The 19,282-nt window shown below is 48.9% G+C and overlaps 1 protein-coding gene and 1 non-coding gene across 6 annotated transcripts in view; both read right to left on the bottom strand.

Annotated features, from left to right (window-relative positions):
• Nucleotides 1-1,542: 1,542 nt before the first annotated feature.
• Nucleotides 1,543-1,649, bottom strand: LOC132351337 (U6 spliceosomal RNA). The gene has a single exon (XR_009498276.1). It is a non-coding gene; the product is annotated as a U6 spliceosomal RNA (small nuclear RNA).
• Nucleotides 1,650-8,381: 6,732 nt separating this feature from the next.
• The window catches only part of PTPRE (protein tyrosine phosphatase receptor type E), a 163,234-nt gene continuing 152,333 nt past the window's right edge, over nucleotides 8,382-19,282 (bottom strand). For 2 of the 5 annotated variants that reach the window (XM_059901024.1, XM_059901026.1), the window contains 9 exons: nucleotides 19,029-19,164; nucleotides 18,602-18,751; nucleotides 18,184-18,277; nucleotides 17,082-17,158; nucleotides 15,751-15,885; nucleotides 13,004-13,129; nucleotides 11,958-12,124; nucleotides 10,430-10,565; nucleotides 8,382-8,587 (listed from right to left, as the gene is read on the bottom strand). In XM_059901024.1, coding sequence (XP_059757007.1) covers nucleotides 8,513-8,587; nucleotides 10,430-10,565; nucleotides 11,958-12,124; nucleotides 13,004-13,129; nucleotides 15,751-15,885; nucleotides 17,082-17,158; nucleotides 18,184-18,277; nucleotides 18,602-18,751; nucleotides 19,029-19,164 — 1,096 coding nt within the window. In that variant the 3' untranslated portion in view covers nucleotides 8,382-8,512. Of the gene's footprint in view, nucleotides 8,588-9,927; nucleotides 10,566-11,957; nucleotides 12,128-13,003; nucleotides 13,130-15,750; nucleotides 15,886-17,081; nucleotides 17,159-18,183; nucleotides 18,278-18,601; nucleotides 18,752-19,028; nucleotides 19,165-19,282 lie in introns of those variants that run through there. The other 3 variants (XM_059901022.1, XM_059901025.1, XM_059901023.1) reach the window with 2 other exon arrangements.

Below are 19,282 nucleotides of genomic sequence, written 5' to 3' on the forward strand. Positions count from 1 at the left end.
CGTTAAGTATCTTTGTCTAAACTGGGACTGCTTTCATCTGAGAAGGGATTCCCCCCCACTCAATCTTAGGGCCATCGGCCAGGGTGCCCCTCAATTCCAAACTGTAGCACCCCTCTGAGCTTTCATGTCATTTACACGTTCTGAGCTTTCTGCAAATCTGCTCTCACCTGTGTTTTCTCTGACCACGCCTGTTGGCCTGACTTAGTCCCCAGCAGGTCACCTTGGACAGGGAGCAACACAAACCCGAACGTTTCCCCCAAAAGAACGGCCGTTTCTGACAGCCGCAGAGCGTGAGGCTCTTTCCCCACCATTTCTGAATCACTTACACGTGAGCCCATGGCTCCTACATCTCGTTTTAAGCCTGGACTTTGTCTTCCTTCAGTTTCAGAGCCGTCCATCACACTGCTGTTCTGCTTTGTCCTGCTTTGTCCTCCTTTGTGTTCCCTAAATCAGAAATGAGCACACCTTCCCTCCAGTCACCTGTCTGGAGTCCTCCCCATTCACTTACCTTGCCAGGTGGAGGTATGGATGGACGATAAGAAAAGGTCGCTGTCCCCTAGAGCGTGAACTGTGACATCGGTGCCCCTGCCTGTCTGCTCTTGTAATCCCCGTGTCGGGCATGGAGCCAGGTCCACATAATAATAAATGTTTGCTGAACGAATACATGAATCCAGGCGTGTCTGCTGAGTCAGTGGTATTTGCTTTTGCTATTTCGGCTGCTGTAATACAGTTTTAGACAGTGTTGTCTGAAATCTTAAGGGAGGGTGAGTGACAGATGGCGGCAGGAGGGTTGAGGATGAAGCAGGGAGGGGACATTCAAAGAGCTGGGCCGGAAAGGGGTGGAATTCTGGCAAGCAGAAGGGAGAGTATTTTAGGAAGCGCAACCCTCGTTACAAAAGGCGCTCTATTTGAAGGTGTGAGTCATCCATGTGTCATTGAGGTAGGCAAGATTCAAGAAATTGTAAAATAGGAATTTTCTATGATGAAATTGTTCTGCCAACACTTCACATTTAGTAATAATTATGAACCTTACGTATAGAAAAATTTCAATTAGCTGTATGCCTGGGGAATGGGATAAAAATTAATTAAAAATCTCTTAGGGTTCAATTCTAACCAAAAATCTCACTGAAATATATCAGCATATTTTCTCGCCTTCGTAAGTACAGCATATCAAGAGCATAAGAGTGGTTTTATTTTACAGGGTTGTAGGTGCTGGATTAGAAAAGGTCATTCAAACAAGTGTCTACAAAAGCACACGTCCACAGGACACATCCTTTATTTAGCATTCTTGAGGGTGAAGGGTCAGAAATATTAACCACCATTATTTAGCCAGGCTAATTGTGTGTTTCAGAATGGGGTGCAAGAAATAAATACCTACTCGCTGTGTGGTTTGGTACCTTCTCTGAGCCTCAGATTCCAAGTGAGTAACATCCCTCTGATGGAAAGTTCTCAGTAAATGGAAGCTATTCTTTTTTTTTTTTTAACATCTTTATTGGAGTATAAATTGCTTTACAATGTTGTGTTAGTTTCTTCCGTATAGCAAAAAATATGGAACGCTTCACGAATTTGCGTGTCACCCTTGCGCAGGGGCCATGCTAATCTTCTCTGTATTGTTCCAGTTTTAGTATATGTGCTGCCGAGGCGAGCACGATGGAAGCTATTTTTTTTCATCTCCAAGCTTTTCCGTGATATGGCTGCCACAATCTCTCCTTCACTTTTTTGCTCCAATTCTGTACGAGCCAACTCTTGTCTTTCTTAGTTAAACCCCCCCATCCCCCTCACACATACGTAGACCTGCACACATATACACATGCATATACATAAACATATACATGGGTCCACACCCCTTCCTACACACATATACACATGCATATACATAAACATATACATGGGTCCACACCCCTTCCTACACACATATACACATGCATATACATAAACATATACATGGGTCCACACCCCTTCCTACACACATATACACATGCATATACATAAACATATACATGGGTCCACACCCCTTCCTACACACATATACACATGCATATACATAAACATATACATGGGTCCACACCCCTTCCTACACACATATACACATGCATATACATAAACATATACGTGGATCCACACCCCTTCCTACACACATATACACATGCATATACATAAACATATACGTGGGTCCACACCCCTTCCTACACACATATACACATGCATATACATAAACATATACGTGGGTCCACACCCCTTCCTACACACATATACACATGCATATACATAAACATATACGTGGGTCCACACCCCTTCCTACACACATATACACATGCATATACATAAACATATATGTGGGTCCACACCCCTTCCTACACACATATACACATGCATATACATAAACATATACGTGGGTCCACACCCCTTCCTACACACATATACACATGCATATACATAAACATATACATGGGTCCACACCCATTCCTACACACATACACATGGATACACATTCAGGCATTTATACACACACACACATACTCATACATGCAGATGAACACACACACACACACACACACACACACACACACCCTGCTCTTTTCTCTGCCTGGGACTTTCCCCACCTCCTGCTTCACAAGATGATCCCCGTCAGCCCCGAGCTCAGCTCCAGTGAGACTCCCTCAGAGAAGCCTCGTTCACCCCCATCCCCGTTTCCCAGGCTGGGTTAGTCCCCCGTCTTGTATCCGGGGGTCTTGCTGTGCATCCTCGTGGGACGTAGTGCAGTGAAAACTAGACGCCCCCCTCTAGGACAAAGCTTTGTCCATCCAGGAGGGCAGACCATGGATGGACAAGTCTCTATACCCTGGTGACCAGTGCAGGAGGTGTCTGGGATGAAATGATCTTAAAACCCACGGTATTTTTTATTAAAGGGAGGGAAGGGAAAGAAAACCAAACCAAAGCAAGACAGTGAGTGGCAGACGGGGTGGGGTCGGCGTGGGCTCTTTGGCCTCCTGTCTGCATTTCCACAGCTCTGACGTGGCCGGACAGTTGCTTCCCCTCCTGGCCAGCAGGCCCACTTTGGTCCTGCAGGAACAGCCCTTGTATTCGGGGAAGGGGACTCCCCACAACCCTGGCTCTGTCCTGTTCGTCTGGACAGAAGTGGGGAGTCCAGGGACAGGGATTTGGTCAGGGCCGCAGAGTCAGCAAACGAAGACGCGTGTTGCCCCGAGGTTGGCCGTCCTAACGTGAGTAGATCCTGGGAGTGAACTTGCGGGCAAGTCAGGGGGTGGGAGCCCGTGGTGGGTCGGTTTGTTCCCAGGAAGAAGTCTGTCAGGGGCAGAGAAAGGCTTTTGGGTGCCCGGGCGTCAAGTTCATTACTACCTGGAGGGGCTGAGACAGGAAGGAAGGGCCATCCTGAGTCCGAAACACAGTCAAGACCGAGGAATTCAGGCCTCAGCAGACGGGCGCGCTGGGCGGAGGTGTCCGGGTTGTCGTGGAAAGCGCATTGGAAACGTCCACTCCATAGAGTCAAGTCCAGCTACTGAACTAAAAACGACGTAAGACACTGTGGCTGGGAAATGCCCATCTGCTGGGCTTTCTAGACGATTCCTCTAGAAGAGCTGGTGGGACCGTCTTCCCAGGCACAGATGCGATGGTCCAGCCACAGCCCGAGGGACCCTGATTGCGGTGCCGTGCAGACCCCCGGGGCTCGGGCCGTCGCCCGGACATGGCTGCAGTCTCCCCTCTCCTGGTGCAGAGCGCCGTGCTGACACGTGGATGTCATCACCATTGCTCCTCACAGAGGGACAGAAAGTGCCCAGGACTTGTTCACGCGAAGCCCCGCCTGGCGTCTACACGGTGATCCCACAGGCATGAATGTTTGGTTTGATGCGTTTATTGGGTGCCGCCATGCAAGGGCCACAGAGGGCCCTGCTGCCAGGCGGAATCACCCACACACCCAGCAACCCTGTCGACGGGCTGGTAAGTCCCAAAGCTTCCTGGACAAGGGACGTTAGATAGCCGTCAACGACAGTCTTTTATAAAGCAGCGAAGGGAAATATTTATAACATGAATAACAAAGGGTTAGTCTCCACATTTTATGTCCGTCAGAGTAGCTTTAGGCCAGGAATGCCAAGTAGCCTTTAGACAGGATGAGAAAGCTGTGTATATGCTGACACGGCCCGACCCTAAGGCGGGACAAGGGCAATGTACACAACTGCCCGCAGGTAGTGCATTTTGTCGTTTCTAAGATACAAGGTTTTTCCATATTAACCTCTCGAACGTCAGGATGTATCTCAAAACTGACGGTGTCTTGCAAGAAATAATTGGCAGTGTGTTTGCTCTCTCAGCAAAACAAAGTGGGTTTGGCAATTTTGTCATCCTGGATTTGATGATATACCGGGAGTTCGGCTCTGTTGTTTTTATAAACAAACAATCAAGCAAGAGTCCGTGTGTTTATGTAACGGTACAGGTTTAAATCTGCAGATAGCTGTCTGGAAGGATGTACCCCAAAGTTACCAATGGACTGAGGTGGAGGAGTCAAGTGAAAGGCCAAGTTCGTACACACTCTTTCTCTTTGGTTTGAACTTGTACAACAAACGCATCTCCCTGTGTCGCCAGGGTGGCACCGTCCTTTGAAACCAGGGGCTGGCACCGCTGGAGAAAACCTCCAACTTGGGCCGGGGGTAGTGGCGGGGCAGGGCTCCAGGGTCCCGTCCTTCGGGAGGGCGATTCGGGGAGGCCCTCGGGCATCACTGCAGAGTCGAGTCCCCAGCGGGTGCTGGGGGGGTGTCTTTGTGCTGCCCCTCCCACCCTGTTCCCTCACTCGCACGTGTGGGGGCCTCCTCCCCATTAGCCACCTGCACCCACGTGCTTGATTCAGGGCTTCTTTCAGGGACATCCAACAACAGAAACCTTGGCTGTAGGGGTCAGAGCGGGGGCAGGGTGTTGGTCTGCTAAGGCCGTCCTAACAAAGTGCCACAAACCAGGTGGTTCAAACAACCAAGTCTTATTGTCTCCAGTCCTGCAGGCATGAAGGCCAAGTCAAGGTTGCTTCCTTCTGAGGCTGTGAAAGAGAACCCACTCCCTGGTCTCTGGCAGCCTCCGGGCCCTCTTCTCATAAAGGCGCCCTCATACTGGAGTAGAATGGACCCACCCTAATGGCCCACCTGACTCCTAGGCCCTCATCCTAATTAATCACATCTGTAACAAATATAACAAGGCTTATAAAATGTATTAAATAAATACAACCAATAATAAAAAGCGTATGTTTAGATTTCCACATTAGGCTCAGAATATCTAAAAGAGGAAGCTGGGGTGTGAGCTGGGGAAGGGCAGTGAAGCTGAAAAAGAGAGCTGGGGTCACCAGAGACACAAGGTGTGTAAAGGGAGGCCTAATAGGTGTTTAGGTTTTAGGAAGAGAAGCGACATTAGAAGGGCTCTCTGACCCCACCTGGCTGTGGACTTTGAGCATGTGGTCACCTTCCTCATAGATTTTGAGAAACCACTGCTCAGAGCTGAGCCCTGTTTGGACTCGAGGAGGGACGTGGGCCCTCTGCAGGGCCACCTGTGACTCGTGCGCCACACACCACTCAGGACTTCTGAAGACCAGCCCACTGGCCATCATGCCCATTCATGCCCGGGGGGCTGTTTCTATACCATGTCTGAGCTAAATTTTACAAGTCCTAAAATTGTCTGCATCAATCAATGCTTCCCTCCTAACGAACGTCTTGTCTAAAAGGATTTAAGGCAGAGGAACGAGATAAGGAGATTTCAATGAAGAAAGAGACGCAGGCTGGAAGTCAAAGTAAAGATTTATCCTTGCATCAGAATGTTTTGGATCTTGCAATTTGCATATACAAAGAATTCAGCAGCATTCACTGGCATCATAATCAGAGCAAGATCAAATGATAAATGGAATAAAAGAAAAAATGAGAGTTGAAACCGGAATACATACGTATATTATAAAGATTGCACATAAATTAACACAAACACAACAGAAGTATCAGTAATCACACATTTAAAAAAATAACATGGGCATGACTCCAAATGCTGAAACAGGTGTCAGGCTCGTTTTAAAAAGTTTTTAAAAACACATAAAAATACCTTTTAAAACACTGGTATGCATTCTTCATTCGTAGAGCACATGGAGAGAAACAGTAAAGTGAGTCACATAGTGACTGATACAGCAAGGAGATCAGAATGGTAGTCTTCTAATCGCTATTTGGCATTTGAATGTAGCCGCATGCAATGGAGAAAACTGGCAAAGAAAAATGACTTTACCAGCCTGGCGCTGTTTTGTTATGTACAATGGACTTTCTTTGACCGAAGGAGAGGAAGAGTCAACCTATCCCAGCGAGACAGAGAGGACAGGAGTCCCGGAGCGCCCACCAAGGCTGTCTGAACCGGGACCGCGGCCGAGGCCAGGAGGCTGCAGCTACTGGGAGGCAAGTACTGCCCCAAAGGCGGAGGGGGTCCTGCAACCCAGGGACAGTGGCTTCTGCTCTGTTCTCAGAACCACGAGGGCGGAACCGCAGCAGACAAGGGGGATGCACCAAGGGGGCAGAAGAACACACAAACGGGGCGCATCCCCCGAGAAGGTCTACCTTAATCTCAAGACAAGAGATGCCAGTAAGACCATTGAAGGGCCTGAAGGATTCTCATTAAAGGCTCCTAAATTTGGACCCCAATCCAGGCGCCTCGCCTCGACTCTATGACCCCTATATGTCGCCTTCACCACAAACACCGGCTCTGTTTCTAGGCTTTGGTGCTCAGTTTTCTCTCTTCCCCTTTAGTCAAGAAGGGCTTCGGGCTTGGGACTTTAACAATGCAAACAAACAGGGCCACCAGGTGCATCTTGCAAAGCTCCCTCCATTTTCTCTTCGACCCAAATGCGTAATCATTGCACCCAGAAGGGTGAGGGGCGCATTGAGCTGTGTGTGGAGCCCAGGGCTGCAGACTGGTGGCCATGGCAGCGCTCACGAAGTTGTGCTTTTGTCCGTCCAGCTGGGCACCTCATCTGACCCTTGGGTGGGGCTCGGAGGAGAGGCAGAAGCTTGATTACCCATGGGCTTGTTATTAGGACGTAACTTACCCTGGGTTACCTCTGTGCAATCAGTTACCAGTGGAAATATCAAATAAAGGCCTTCAGATTCACATCTCTTTTAAAAAGCAAAAAGTGTACCCCAAAATGCACATGTTAAGTGTTTTCAGATGTCTTTTTTTTATATTGTGCTCATCCGCTAGGTACCTAACAGCCACAGACAGATCACTGCCATTAAATCAAACCTTTCTACATTCATCCCTTTTCTTTTTTTTGCCCCATAAGCCAATCCTGTCTGGCAGTGAGATCATTATTATCCAGTGTCAGAGGTCTCACTAGTAACCATTCAAAAATAAATTAGCCTTTAGATTAAGGATTTCTCTTTTTCTTTTATTAAATATCGAGGAGTGGGACTTTAAAAAAAACTGTATAAATCTAGATTTTTTTTAAGATTTCTTTTCTTACAAACAGTCTTAGCTTTTACAAGAGATTTTTAAATACCAAAATGCTTCTCAGAAAGTTTAAAGCATAATTGCTTGTAGCTGCCCCACTGTTTCTACCAGGCGGGAGCTCCTTGCTTCCACGCGTGTCAGATGCTCTATCTGACCTTTTGGAATGGGAAGTGGTTTTTGTCATGCCTTGAGGCACAGCTCACGAGAAGCAGGGCAGAATGGCGGGGGCCGGGGGGTGGGGGAGAGTGAGAAGTGCGGTGGGTGTGATTCTCAGACAGACAGACAGCAAGCGGCGCCCAGCGCCGTGGGACTGAAGCTCTGATAACTGGTTTTGCTGGACCCAAGGCCCGGGCGAACTGGACCACTGGCCTTTACATCTTTTCTCATCTGGCCAAGATGGCACGACACAGCCTTGAATAAATGCATTTTTAAGTATTACTATATTGTCACTGACTACTCCAGTGTGTTTTAGACTTGGACTCAGGTTGTAAAGTCTTCTTTGATCTTTAAAAGGTAAAGATAAACCACGTGGGTTGAGACTGAGGACTACAGAATTCCCTACTTACACTGTATCTTCACAAACAGTTTGCTTTCAAAAAACCGCCACTGCTCAAGGCTGTAAAGTCAGTGTCAGGAAAATGTATTTTCCACCGATTTCTGAGTCCTCGACTGTTTTCTAACAAAGTTGTGGTTAGTATCTTGCATAAATAAACACACTTGTCATATTAAGATTTTTAACATTTAGAGGTGCTGACTGTGTGAAATGAAATGATATGAATCTAATGAAAAATTAAAATATTTTTACTGATATTAGCAGAAATATATATTTTATGGAATATTATTTGACCTTAATACATTATTCCAGTTTTTAAAAGGGGTATTTAAGATTTAATAACTTTACAGCAGGTGGCCTTTAAAGCATAACAAAATATATACAAAGAAATTAGGAGGATATTAATGTCAACTATGAAATAAATTAACATGACTTTTACAAAATATACTGACCATTAAATTAAAAAATATTTTAAGGCAGGAATTTTCATTTGAAATTAGCATAATCAGAAAATATATCAATAAAATCTTGTACCACTTTGTAGCAGAATTCATACTGTTCCTGAAAAAGAAAAACAAGAACATATTAAAATAATATGAAAAAAAAATTTGCCTAACTTAATTAGGAGAAACTTTAAAGAGAAGACATAAAAAAGTCTGACCAGTTATTGAAATACTGAATATCCTACTGCATATCAGCTTCTGTTACATAATTTACTTTTTAGGCACATGAACATTTCCAAATAAAGCTGTTTTTCTACACGGAAAATGTCAGTGTTCAGTTTCAACTTGAGCTTAGTGTATTTTGGACAGTCTGAGTGAGAGATCTTTAGTTTTCATATTTAAACTTAAAAACAACCACTTTTGAACTGAAAAAGAATGAGCATACTTAACATCAAACTTCATAATGTAATGAAAATAATCTATAGAAGTTAAATAAGATAGAAATATAGATTATTTTTAAGCCTAAATTTACACCGCAAAAGGGCATTGCTTTATATCAATTTTACTAGAAAAATGCGTTGCATATGTATAAGGCTGTTAACTTATTAGAACACTTGGACATCATCTGACTCCTGACCTCCCAGTGGCTCTTTGAGGCGGTGAGACTAGAGCCAGGTGGTGGGTTAACAGCGGACCAGAAAGCGGGTTGTGTGACAGGGCCCATAACGGGCACTCAAAAGAGGAAATGAAAGGGATGGGGAAAATGGCCACGGCAGGGCTTTCTTAGTGAGCCTACTGTGCGTCTTGGAAAACCACGCGTGCACAACGGTCAGCAGGCAGGTTCAAGTAACAACAGCTACCCTAAAAGGGTCTGGTTCCTTGCAGACCCTGGTCATTTGCTGGCCCAGTGAACATGGGAGCTGGGGAAGCAGCGGGACCAAGGGCGGCTCCCCGGCCCCCTCCCTCTTCTTTCCCAACACCTTGCGTTCAGCCTCTTCTCTAAATTCCCGTTGAACAAAAATCTACAGGCTTTTGGGTTGGAAGAGGCCAAGCGTTAGCCTGTCTGGCCGTTCCGGAGTCTCAGTCCAGCCATCATGGGAAGGAGCTGGGCTTTCCAGGGGAAGAAAAGATGAGGCAGAAAACTGCTGTCCTGAGGTTGCAAGGACGTTGTCAGGAGAGCCAAGAATGGACGGTAGGGGTCCTCCCTTCCAGCTACTAAGATTCCCACCCGATCACCCAGCGCCCCCCCGGAAGGGAAAGGAAAGTGCCTGAGTCGGGATCCAGTTAGCACAGAGAACGAGTGGGCCGGGCCGGGAGGGCAAGTGCTAAAATAAGAAGCCTTGGAGAAAACGACGGGTTATAACAGCCTTTAAAACTGACCTTGCTGTTGCAGAACAATCACCAAATTTGGTGAAGAGGCATCTCTTCTGAAAACCAGAAAGTGCGTGTTTTCACCACGAAATGAAAGAGAATGTAAGAAGGAACAGTGCATTGCATGGACTCCTTAAGTAAGGCCCCTGGGCAGCGTCTGGAGGCTGAGTGAGATCCAGCCAAGGAAAAGAGTCCAAACGAACAGTGGGAGATAGATGACAGGAATCAGGACTGTAAATGTCAGTGCTACTTTTGAACTTGGTACATATTTAAATGTACACTGGAATCTGGAGGAACAGTTCACTTCGACATAACGGTTGCTATCATCTGTGCCTCTGTCCAAGGGGTCTTATCATCTGAAGTCATGGGTGTGCCCCTCCTCACGTGTCCTGCCCGGGGGACAGACACCAGCCAGACGCAAGGGAAGAAGGGGGTCTGTAGAGCTTCACTGTGAGCTGACTGAAACCTTTAGCTCTTTTTCTTGGAAACTTTACCTCCCTCCTTCCCCGGGGACTTGAACTCTGTCAATGAAACATACATCAAATTCAACACGAGACCATTCTCGATTCCTCTGGAAACGGTTTCTTACCAGGGTTTGCACCATATGTGGCCTCTGAAGTCGTAAACTCTTCACAGCTTGGAATACGTCTAGAAGTCCCTCAGCTTTGACCCGTTCCAGAATGTTGCTGAGTGCTATGAAAGTCCCTGTACGCCCAGCTCCAGCACTGCAGAGAAAACGTGCTGGGTGAGATACTCCAACTCACCCACGGGCATGAGAACCCCACCGCCTCCGTCAAGCCCTACACGTCAGTACTGGAACGATCGGAGCTTGGGTTTTTAATGATCATTTATAGGTAGCTTAGCTTTGGACTAACAGTCAGCAAACATAAAATTCCTAAAACACTTGCCTAATTACAACATGAGTTGAATCAGGACCGGTTACAAGTTTTTAAGCTGGTGGAACCATTTCCCTTCTTCCTTGTGTAGACCAGACCTAATGGAGGCGGGCTTGGCTGGCCTCTTCCAGGGAGCCCTCTGGGGATGCACGGCTGCCCTCTGGGCCCTGGAATCCCACCCGTGGACTGACCCTATGGCTGTTCTCCCTGCGTCTGCCTTCCCACAGGTGGGATGACCTTGTGGGTCTCCTTCACCTTTGCATCCCTGGTGCCCAACACGTGTTAAGGGCAGTCGGGGTTTGCGGAGGTGGAACAAGAAGGAACTCAAAACGACATCTACAAAGGCACCAGGGACAGAAAACCGAGGCGTGTGCTCCCCCTGCTGGCCAGGCCGGAAGTGCGCCAGGCGGGTCCCAGACAAGGAAAGAGGCCCAAACCCTTCACGCTGGGTGTTATTAGCTACAAGGCGAAGTGGGTTGGTGCCAGTGGCAGTCGCAAAAAAATGGGAGCCACACATGTAGACAAAGGAACAGAAGTGCAGCTTTGGAGGCAAATCAGCACCCCCAAGATTAAACTCCCCAAACGCGAGGGAAGAGCTTTGCAAGGGTGGTCAAGGTTCCTGCCAGCAGCGGGGCCTGGCCCAGAAAAAAGGTGAGCTGGCACGTCTCCAGATTCAGCCGGATTCACCCTCTACCCTCGTAATGCTGTCTTTCAAAGTCTTTGCTGGGGGTGCCCAGCTGTGTCCAGGGGTCCCCCCAGTGTGTCCCTCTGCCCTTGGGCCTAACTCGGGAGCCGGGCTGAGAGGGAGGGCGTGGAGCTGCGGGCCCTCCTTATGGACCCCGGCCTGGACATCCGTGAGAAGCTCAAGAAGAGCCTCCTGCTGTGCTGGGTGGGCAAACCAGCCAGAGTCAGACAGTCTTTCAAAACGAAGACGACTCAAGTTCAGGGTTTGTCTGAGCGGTGCTTGGCAATTTTTTTTTTTTTTTTTGACAACTTAAAAAGCACAAAGAAATGTGTGTTTGAGGCATTTCCTGACTCCTTCCGCCCAAATGCTTCTGCGTGTATGGTGAGATGACACCTATGCATTTGCGTTATGTTATGTGCGAAGGGGAAGGTGAAGGATACCGTCCAGGGAAATGGTGCTGCTGGGAGCAGTGAACCGGGCGTGGGGTCTGCGTTCGCCCCAGCAGCAGGGGTGCCCGGGCCCCCAGGGGCGCTCACCTGCAGTGCACCGTGATGGGGTGGTTGCCCGTCTGCTGCTGCTGCTTCTGCACGGCCGCAATGAGGTCGATCATGCCTTTGCCCTCGGCGGGGATCCCGATCTCCGGCCAGCCGTGGAAGTGGAACTGTCGCACGACCCGGGTCTGCTCCTCCTGGCGGGCCAGGGGCTGCTGGGCGGGAAGGGCGTCTCAGTGCTGCCCCACCGCAGGCCCCCCTGCCCTCCCGGGGACTCGGGCCACGGTGGCTGGTGGCCAGCAGAGCTCCCAACTGGTTGGCCTCCTGGTCAGGGTGTCTGTAGGCCGTAGTCACCCTCAAGCAGAAGGCCAGCAGTGCTTCCTTCTGGGTGGGGATCACGACACTCAGAGGATGTGCCCCCGAGTCCCCAGGGCCCACCAGACCCCTTTATGGGATCCTTGGCAGTTTTGCTTGAGCTAACAGGAATCATCCCTTTTTTTTAAGAAGCCAGGACCCTACACGTCCCTTCAAGGCTGGAGATGGGCAGTTTCTGAGTCTAGCAGCCCTGGGTCGTCCGGTGACCCGCGTGGAGGAGAACAAGTCTTTGGGCAAAGCTGGGTTCCACTGTTCTGACCGCCTTGAGCTCAGAATCAAATCCCATAGGTGGGTCATCTTACCCCCAGTTGACACACAGCGTCCCCATTCTTGCCAGGGAGCAGTGCCCAAGACCCGGTGGGGAGGGGGGATGGCAGCGAGCCCCAGAGAGGCCTCTGCGGCTTCATCCATTCACTCCTCCTGCTCTGGGCCACCGTCATTGCTCCTGGGGAGCGGGTGGCGGTGGGACGCCTCTCGGGGTTGGCCACTTTGCTCCGCCATCCCCGTGCTCCAGCAAGGAGGCAGGCGACCACGGAGGTCAAATCTCATGGGAGATCGGCCACTTGATAACTCAGCATCCTACTGTCCTCACTGACCGTCGATACTAAGCTAACATGGGGCTCCGGAAAAGCCTGAAGGAGCAGGACATTCTGGCACAATGACAAGCAGGCCGCGAGTGATGTCCACAAGAGATCAAAGGGCTTTGGCAACAATACCTGATTGAAAGTGACCAGGAAGTCTCGTATACTGATGGCTTCAGAAAGGGTATCGCTCTTTATTTCGATCGTTATTTCTCCATGAGTCACTGAGCCCTCTGTCGGCCAGTACTGGTAGCATTTATCCTTGGGGGATAACAGAAAAAGAATTTGCTGCTAGCAGTTTTGACGATATGATGCAGAATTGCTCTCAAACCATTTACCGTATTTCGCCTGACCAAGAAAATAACCTATAAACACGAATATGAATGCTACCAGTGCCTGTTGACCAAGGGAACAGAGCAGAGTCCAGAAACAGACATGCGTGTATTTGCAACTTTGATACAGAACAGAAGTGACATGACACAGAGGAGAGACTAGTCAGTAAATGGAGCTGGGAAATCAGTTCTCCATATGGGAAAAGGGAACTGGATCCCTGACTCACACCCTACCTGGGCGGATATGAATGCCCCAGCCCCTCCTGGAGTTGGGCAGCGTAGAACTTGCCCTACCATATATGGTAGCCTTGAACCTTAATAAAAACAAACCAAGACAGGGTCAGACTTCACGTCAAAAACAAAACTGTGAACGCCTTAGAAGAAGAAAATACCTTTTCATTTTGGGGTACAGGTTTAACAAACAAGAGCCCCAAAGAGCGAACCAACCATGATATAGCAGATTGCAACATCAGATTATAATAAAATTAACTCTGCGTCATCCAAAAATATCAAGAGAATGAAAAGACAGACAATCAACTGGGATGAAATATTTGCAATATGTAAAACCAACAAGGGATCAGTACCAAGAATACGTAAAGAAATCCTATAAATCAAAAAGAAAAGGGCAAACAACCCACTAAAAAAATGAGTGAAAGGCATGAACAAGCACTTCACGTAAGACGAAATATGTCCTCGATAAATATGCATAGTGATGCCTACCTCACAGGGATCAGAGAGGTGCAAATCAAGGCCACAAAGAGATGATATTTATACCTATTTAATTATCAAAAATGAGGACATCAGACAACCCTAGGGATGTCGATGAATGATATTCACCCACTGACCACTTTGGAAACCACAACCACTTTGGAAAGCCATTAGGAAATGTCCTGCAAATTCAAACTTTCACACACACTCTCCAATGCAGCATTTTGTCTCTTTGGAACCTACTATTCCTTGTGCATCATGAGACACGTACAAGAAAGTACCCACAGCACTGTTTGTAAAACAACAGAATGGAATCAACCCAGATGCCCATGACAGAAGAAGGGACAAGTCAATGGATGCAGGATGTACGGTTTGTGTCGTGGAGTACAAGGAAATAACGATGAATGAGCCACAGTTATAGGCAGCAACATAGGAGAATATCAAATGCATAATTTTGAGTGGAAAAACCAACTCAACTTTTGAATAAAGTTCAAAAGCAGACAAAACTAAACAGTTGTCTCTTTAGGAATACACACACGTGATATAAAAAGATTTTTAAAAAAGCTAAGAACACATCTTCTAGGGTGGCTTTAATTGAAAAGATAATGATAAGTGTTGATGAGGATGGGGAGAAAATGGAACCCTTGTACATTGTTGGTGGGAATGCAAAATGGGGCACCTGCTTGGAAAGCAGTCTGGCATTTCCTCCAAATGTTAAGTGATATGAGTTTGCAATATAGTCACGATATGGCCCAGCAATTCCACCCCTAGGTATCTACCTAAGAGAAATGAAAAGTTAACATTCATGTAAAAACGTGTCCATGAATGTTCAAAACATTATTCATAATTCCCCGAGTGAAAACAACGCAAATATCCATCAACTAATGAATGAATAAATGAAATGTGGTATATTTATACAATGAAAAATAAAAAAGAGTGAGGAACTGATTCACGGATGAACCCTGACAACATTTATGCTAAGTGAAAGAGCTCAATCACAAAAGACATGTATGATTCCACTTATAGGAAATGTCCAGAAGAGGCCAATCCATAGAGTCAGAAAGTAGATTTGTCGTTGCAGGGACTGGGGAGAGGAAGTGGGTAAGTGATTTTTTTGTGGGTATGGGGTTTCTTTTTGGGGTGATGAAAATGACCTGGAATTAGTGATGTTGCACAACTCTGAATATACTAAAAACCACTGAACTGTACCCTTTAGAATTGTATGGTATGTGAATTATATCCCAACAAAACTGTTTTTAAAAAGCAAAGAAATCAAAAAAACACAAATTCAGATAGCGGTTACCTCTTGGGAGAGCATCTGGATAAATGTACATTATTGGCAAAAGTTTGGTTTTTTCAGCTGGATGGTGGGTTCGTGACTGTTTATTACGTTATTAAATAAAAACAAGAAGGCCATGCATGGATCTTTGGGAAAAAAGAAACATTTAACTCATTCAATTTTACCAGAACTATATTAATTAGGTACGTATATCAATACCTATGTCTTTCTGTTCCGAAAAAAAGTGAATAAATGTCTTTTTCTTCAACAGGTTGTGACCAAATTTGTATTTGTGGCAAACACAAGATGGCAGAATTTCAAGGCAGGTTAAATAAAATGTAGGCTAAGAATAAAGCCAGCGGGTAGTTACGGTTAACTTGTGGTGGGCGTGGTGATGAAATAAAACCTTTTTCATTTCCAGCCTCTCTCCCTCCTCAGTAGCTGTGGCCTGGCCTCACAGATGACAGCGGGTGGGACACTCGCAAGGGACAGATAGTCACATCAGGTGGGCTGCACCTGGTGTGTGTTAACGGCCCCAGAGGTGGGCTGGGCGGCGCCCTGACCTGCTCTCTCTCCTGGACCTCGGTCAGCATCACGATCGTGTGGCACTTCCACTCCCAGACCATCCTCCAGAAGTCCTCCACCGTGTGCGCCAGGGGCCCCTGGGTGGCGATGAAGTAGTCCTTCTGCCGGTAGCCCTTCAAATGGGAGCAGAGGTTAAAGTCCGACTTCCTTCCAACCCATTTCCACCGTGGGACACGTGAGTGTAGGACAGCCCAGGGCCGCATGAGGGACAGTACTCTCCAGGCTTCCAGGGCCTGAGCCAAGCCCCAGCTGGCACACGCTCAGGAAACAGGTCAAGATGCCCAAGCTAGACAGCCCCCCTTCAGCCCCAGGTCACCTCTGAATGGGTATAATGAACCCCTTGCTTGGGCTGGCTTTGATTCTAACATGTCTGTATGTGTCACAGCTAAGTTAGTATCGCAGTGGGGCAGCGAGCCTGGGCATGGAGTTAGAGGAAGTGGGTTCAAGTCCCAGGTTCTCCCCTCGGGCCCAAGTGACCACTGGCACAGCGTTCTCATCTCCAACAAAAATTCTCGCACAGACTTGGCTGCTATGCTCTCTCCTGCCCATTCATCAGCTAACTCTGCTGTGCACTAGGCAGCCTAAGACTGGGCCTGAACACAATCATGCTGTCCACGCACAGCACATGCGAGAGAAAGCGTGTGCAAGCACGGATAGAGGGCTGGTGTGCAACAGAGAGGTAAAAGGGAAGTCACTATGTATTAGAAGCAGATTGGAGGGCTTCCCTGGTGGCGCAGTGGTTAAGAATCCGCCTGCCAATGCAGGGGACATGGGTTCGAGCCCTGGTCCAGGAAGATCCCACAGGCCGCGGAGCAACTAAGCCCGTGCGCCACAACTACTGAGCCTGCGCTCTAGAGCCCGCAAGCCACAACTACTGAGCCCGCGTGCCACAACTACTGAAGCCCACGCACCTAGAGCCCGTGCTCCACAACAAAAGAAGCCACCGCAATGAGAAGCCCGCGCACCGCATCGAAGAGGAGCCCCCGCTCGCCGCAACTAGAGAAAGCCCGCGTGCAGCAACGAAGACCCAACACAGCCAAAAATAAATTAATTAATTAATAAAATTTTTTAAAAAAGCAGAATGGAAAAATAGCAAATTATTTAGCAGCGCACCTACATCCTCTATTTCCAAAGTTCCTTATTCATTTTCTTTAAGCAAGTGTCTGCTAATGAAATGGTTTGGATCTCTGTGGGCGTGTCCATCCTTTCTGATTGTGAAAGCAAGTTGATCAAGAGTCTCTGTGATTACAGATGAAGAGAGCATGCGTCCTCGCCAGGCACGCAAGCAGGGCGGGGCCGCTGCACTTACGTCTATAAAGGACGCGTTGATGTAATCCGTGTACTCCTGGCCCCTTTTCATGGAAAGGATGACGCGGTTGAAGTCATCTGCAAAGCAGTGCGTCCCCTGGGTCAGAACCGACCCCATCCTGCCTTGCAAACTTGAACGTGCTGCTAGGAGCTTCCGAGACATAAAACTTATGGATAAAATCACTAAAAAAAGTCAACTCATCGGAAGGTTTACTTTCTAAAATAGGTTAATCCAAGTGGCCCAGGGAAGTTGTGTTTTATCAGGAAAGTTCTAAAGTAATCCACTTATCATTCTCATTTGTCATAAACTGAGGTAATTCCTACCAAAATGTAAGCATTAAAGTAAATTTAAAGAGTAAAAGGAGTGTGGCCAGGCAGGCAAGCCGGGGTAGCCGGCCGGGGACATCACAGCCTCTAAGACCCTAGGGTCTGAGGCTGAAGAGGACTCGCTCAGCCCACACACCGCCTGCCTGGGCAGGTCCACGTGAGATCCCGCTCCTGCCCGAGCTTGAGTCCAGGAGGGGAGGTGGAGGGGACGTCTGGACGAGGCGCTCCTCTTCCCCTCAAGGCGGGTGCCCTCCCCTTCCCCCCATGGTTCCTCTGATGCTCCTGCAGGCCCCCAGGCCCTCCCTCCCCCCAGACCCCGGGCAGCCCAGTGCCCGATGCCCCCCTGCCCATGGTTTGCCCGTCCCCAGGCCTCTTCCTGGAAGGTCTCAGCTGAGTTTGGTCCTGCTGCACATCCTGGGCCAGGACCCCCGCTCTGTGTACAGGGGGCTCCGTGCCTCTGCCCAGGCTCGGGGGAGAACTGGATGACATGTAGAATCAGGAGGCACTGAGTCAGGCCAGGATCTCACTGCTTCCAGGAAGTCCTCCCTCTCCTGCCTCCACGCCCAGGTCACAAGCTGCCCGCCTGACACCCACAGGACTATCTGGGTCGCTCGTGCCTTCCCCACACTTGACAGAGCTCCCAGAGGGCGCCCTGCCCTTGACCCCTGGTTTACAGGGGTGGGTGGGCCATGACTTCTTAGCACCTCTAGCCAGAGGGTACCAGTCCGATCACACCTGCCTCAAGGGTTTACCCTCCGCGGCCCGGGCTGCCTTACATGGGATGATCTGGATGACCCTGGCCTTCTTCATGTTGGCCGGCAGGTTGCCTGTCCTCATGTTCTCCTTCATGATCCGGACATTTGTCAATTTCTGCGGCCAAGAGGACACAGCCGTGCAGTTAAAACCCGGACATTCCCGAGAGATCACTCAGCCTTCTAACAGCTCTACCGTCAAGGGCACCTGCTCAGTGGAAATACCTGTCTGCATCTGCAGACATTTCCCGAGTCTTGGGAAATAAAAGTGTATGCACGACACGCCCCCTGCACAGATGGTTGCTAAGCTCAGAAAGTCCCCAGTATTCTTCCCTCGGAAGTCACGGGCAGGACGGCTCCCCTGCTTTTTCTGGGGTCAATCAAGGGGGGAAGCAACTGAAAGCAGCTTCGTGTAAATGGCGGCCCTTCAGTCGGCACGTACCCTGAACTCCTCCTCCAGCCCGGCCTTGTCGAAGTGGGCGGCACTACCGTGCAACGTCTGCAGGTGCTTCTCCAGGGAGGACACGTCCAGCTCGGTGTCCCCGTAGAGGTAGTACTCCAGCAAGGCTTGGTAGATGAACGTGTACTGCATCTGCGGGGAGACGCAGATGGGCTCCAAGGGGGCCCTTCTCTTCTCTTTTGTGTAAAGGGAAGGGGGTTTGGGGGCAGAGTCAGATTGATGGCCATTTATAATGACCATCTATGGCCTTGACAGCGTGACAGCGGGCGTGACCGAGGACCTTCTCCCTGCCGGGCACCACTCTGCGTGCACCGTCTTGGGGAGAGGGCACACATCCCGGGGCGTCTGGCTTTGCTGTGCGAAGCTCACACCGGGACGGGCGGCTGGGCCCGAGGAGGGCGTTACTCACGTCCGTCTGAACCATCTGAGGCCGCTGATTGCGGATTCTGGACACGAAGTCAAAGACGTCCACCTTTTGCTCGGCATGCATCATGTCCATCATGGCATCGATCACCATGAAGGTGCCCGTCCGGCCCACGCCCGCGCTTGGGGAGAAACAAAGACGCCAAGTCGTGAGTCACATTTCCCCGAAATGAATGCCAGGGCGTCGGAACACGCCTGCAGCCTGGACGGGAGGACACCCCGCCCTCCACAGAGACTTCC

This window comes from Balaenoptera ricei, chromosome 16 (assembly GCF_028023285.1).
Source record: "Balaenoptera ricei isolate mBalRic1 chromosome 16, mBalRic1.hap2, whole genome shotgun sequence".
NCBI lineage: Eukaryota > Metazoa > Chordata > Mammalia > Artiodactyla > Balaenopteridae > Balaenoptera > Balaenoptera ricei.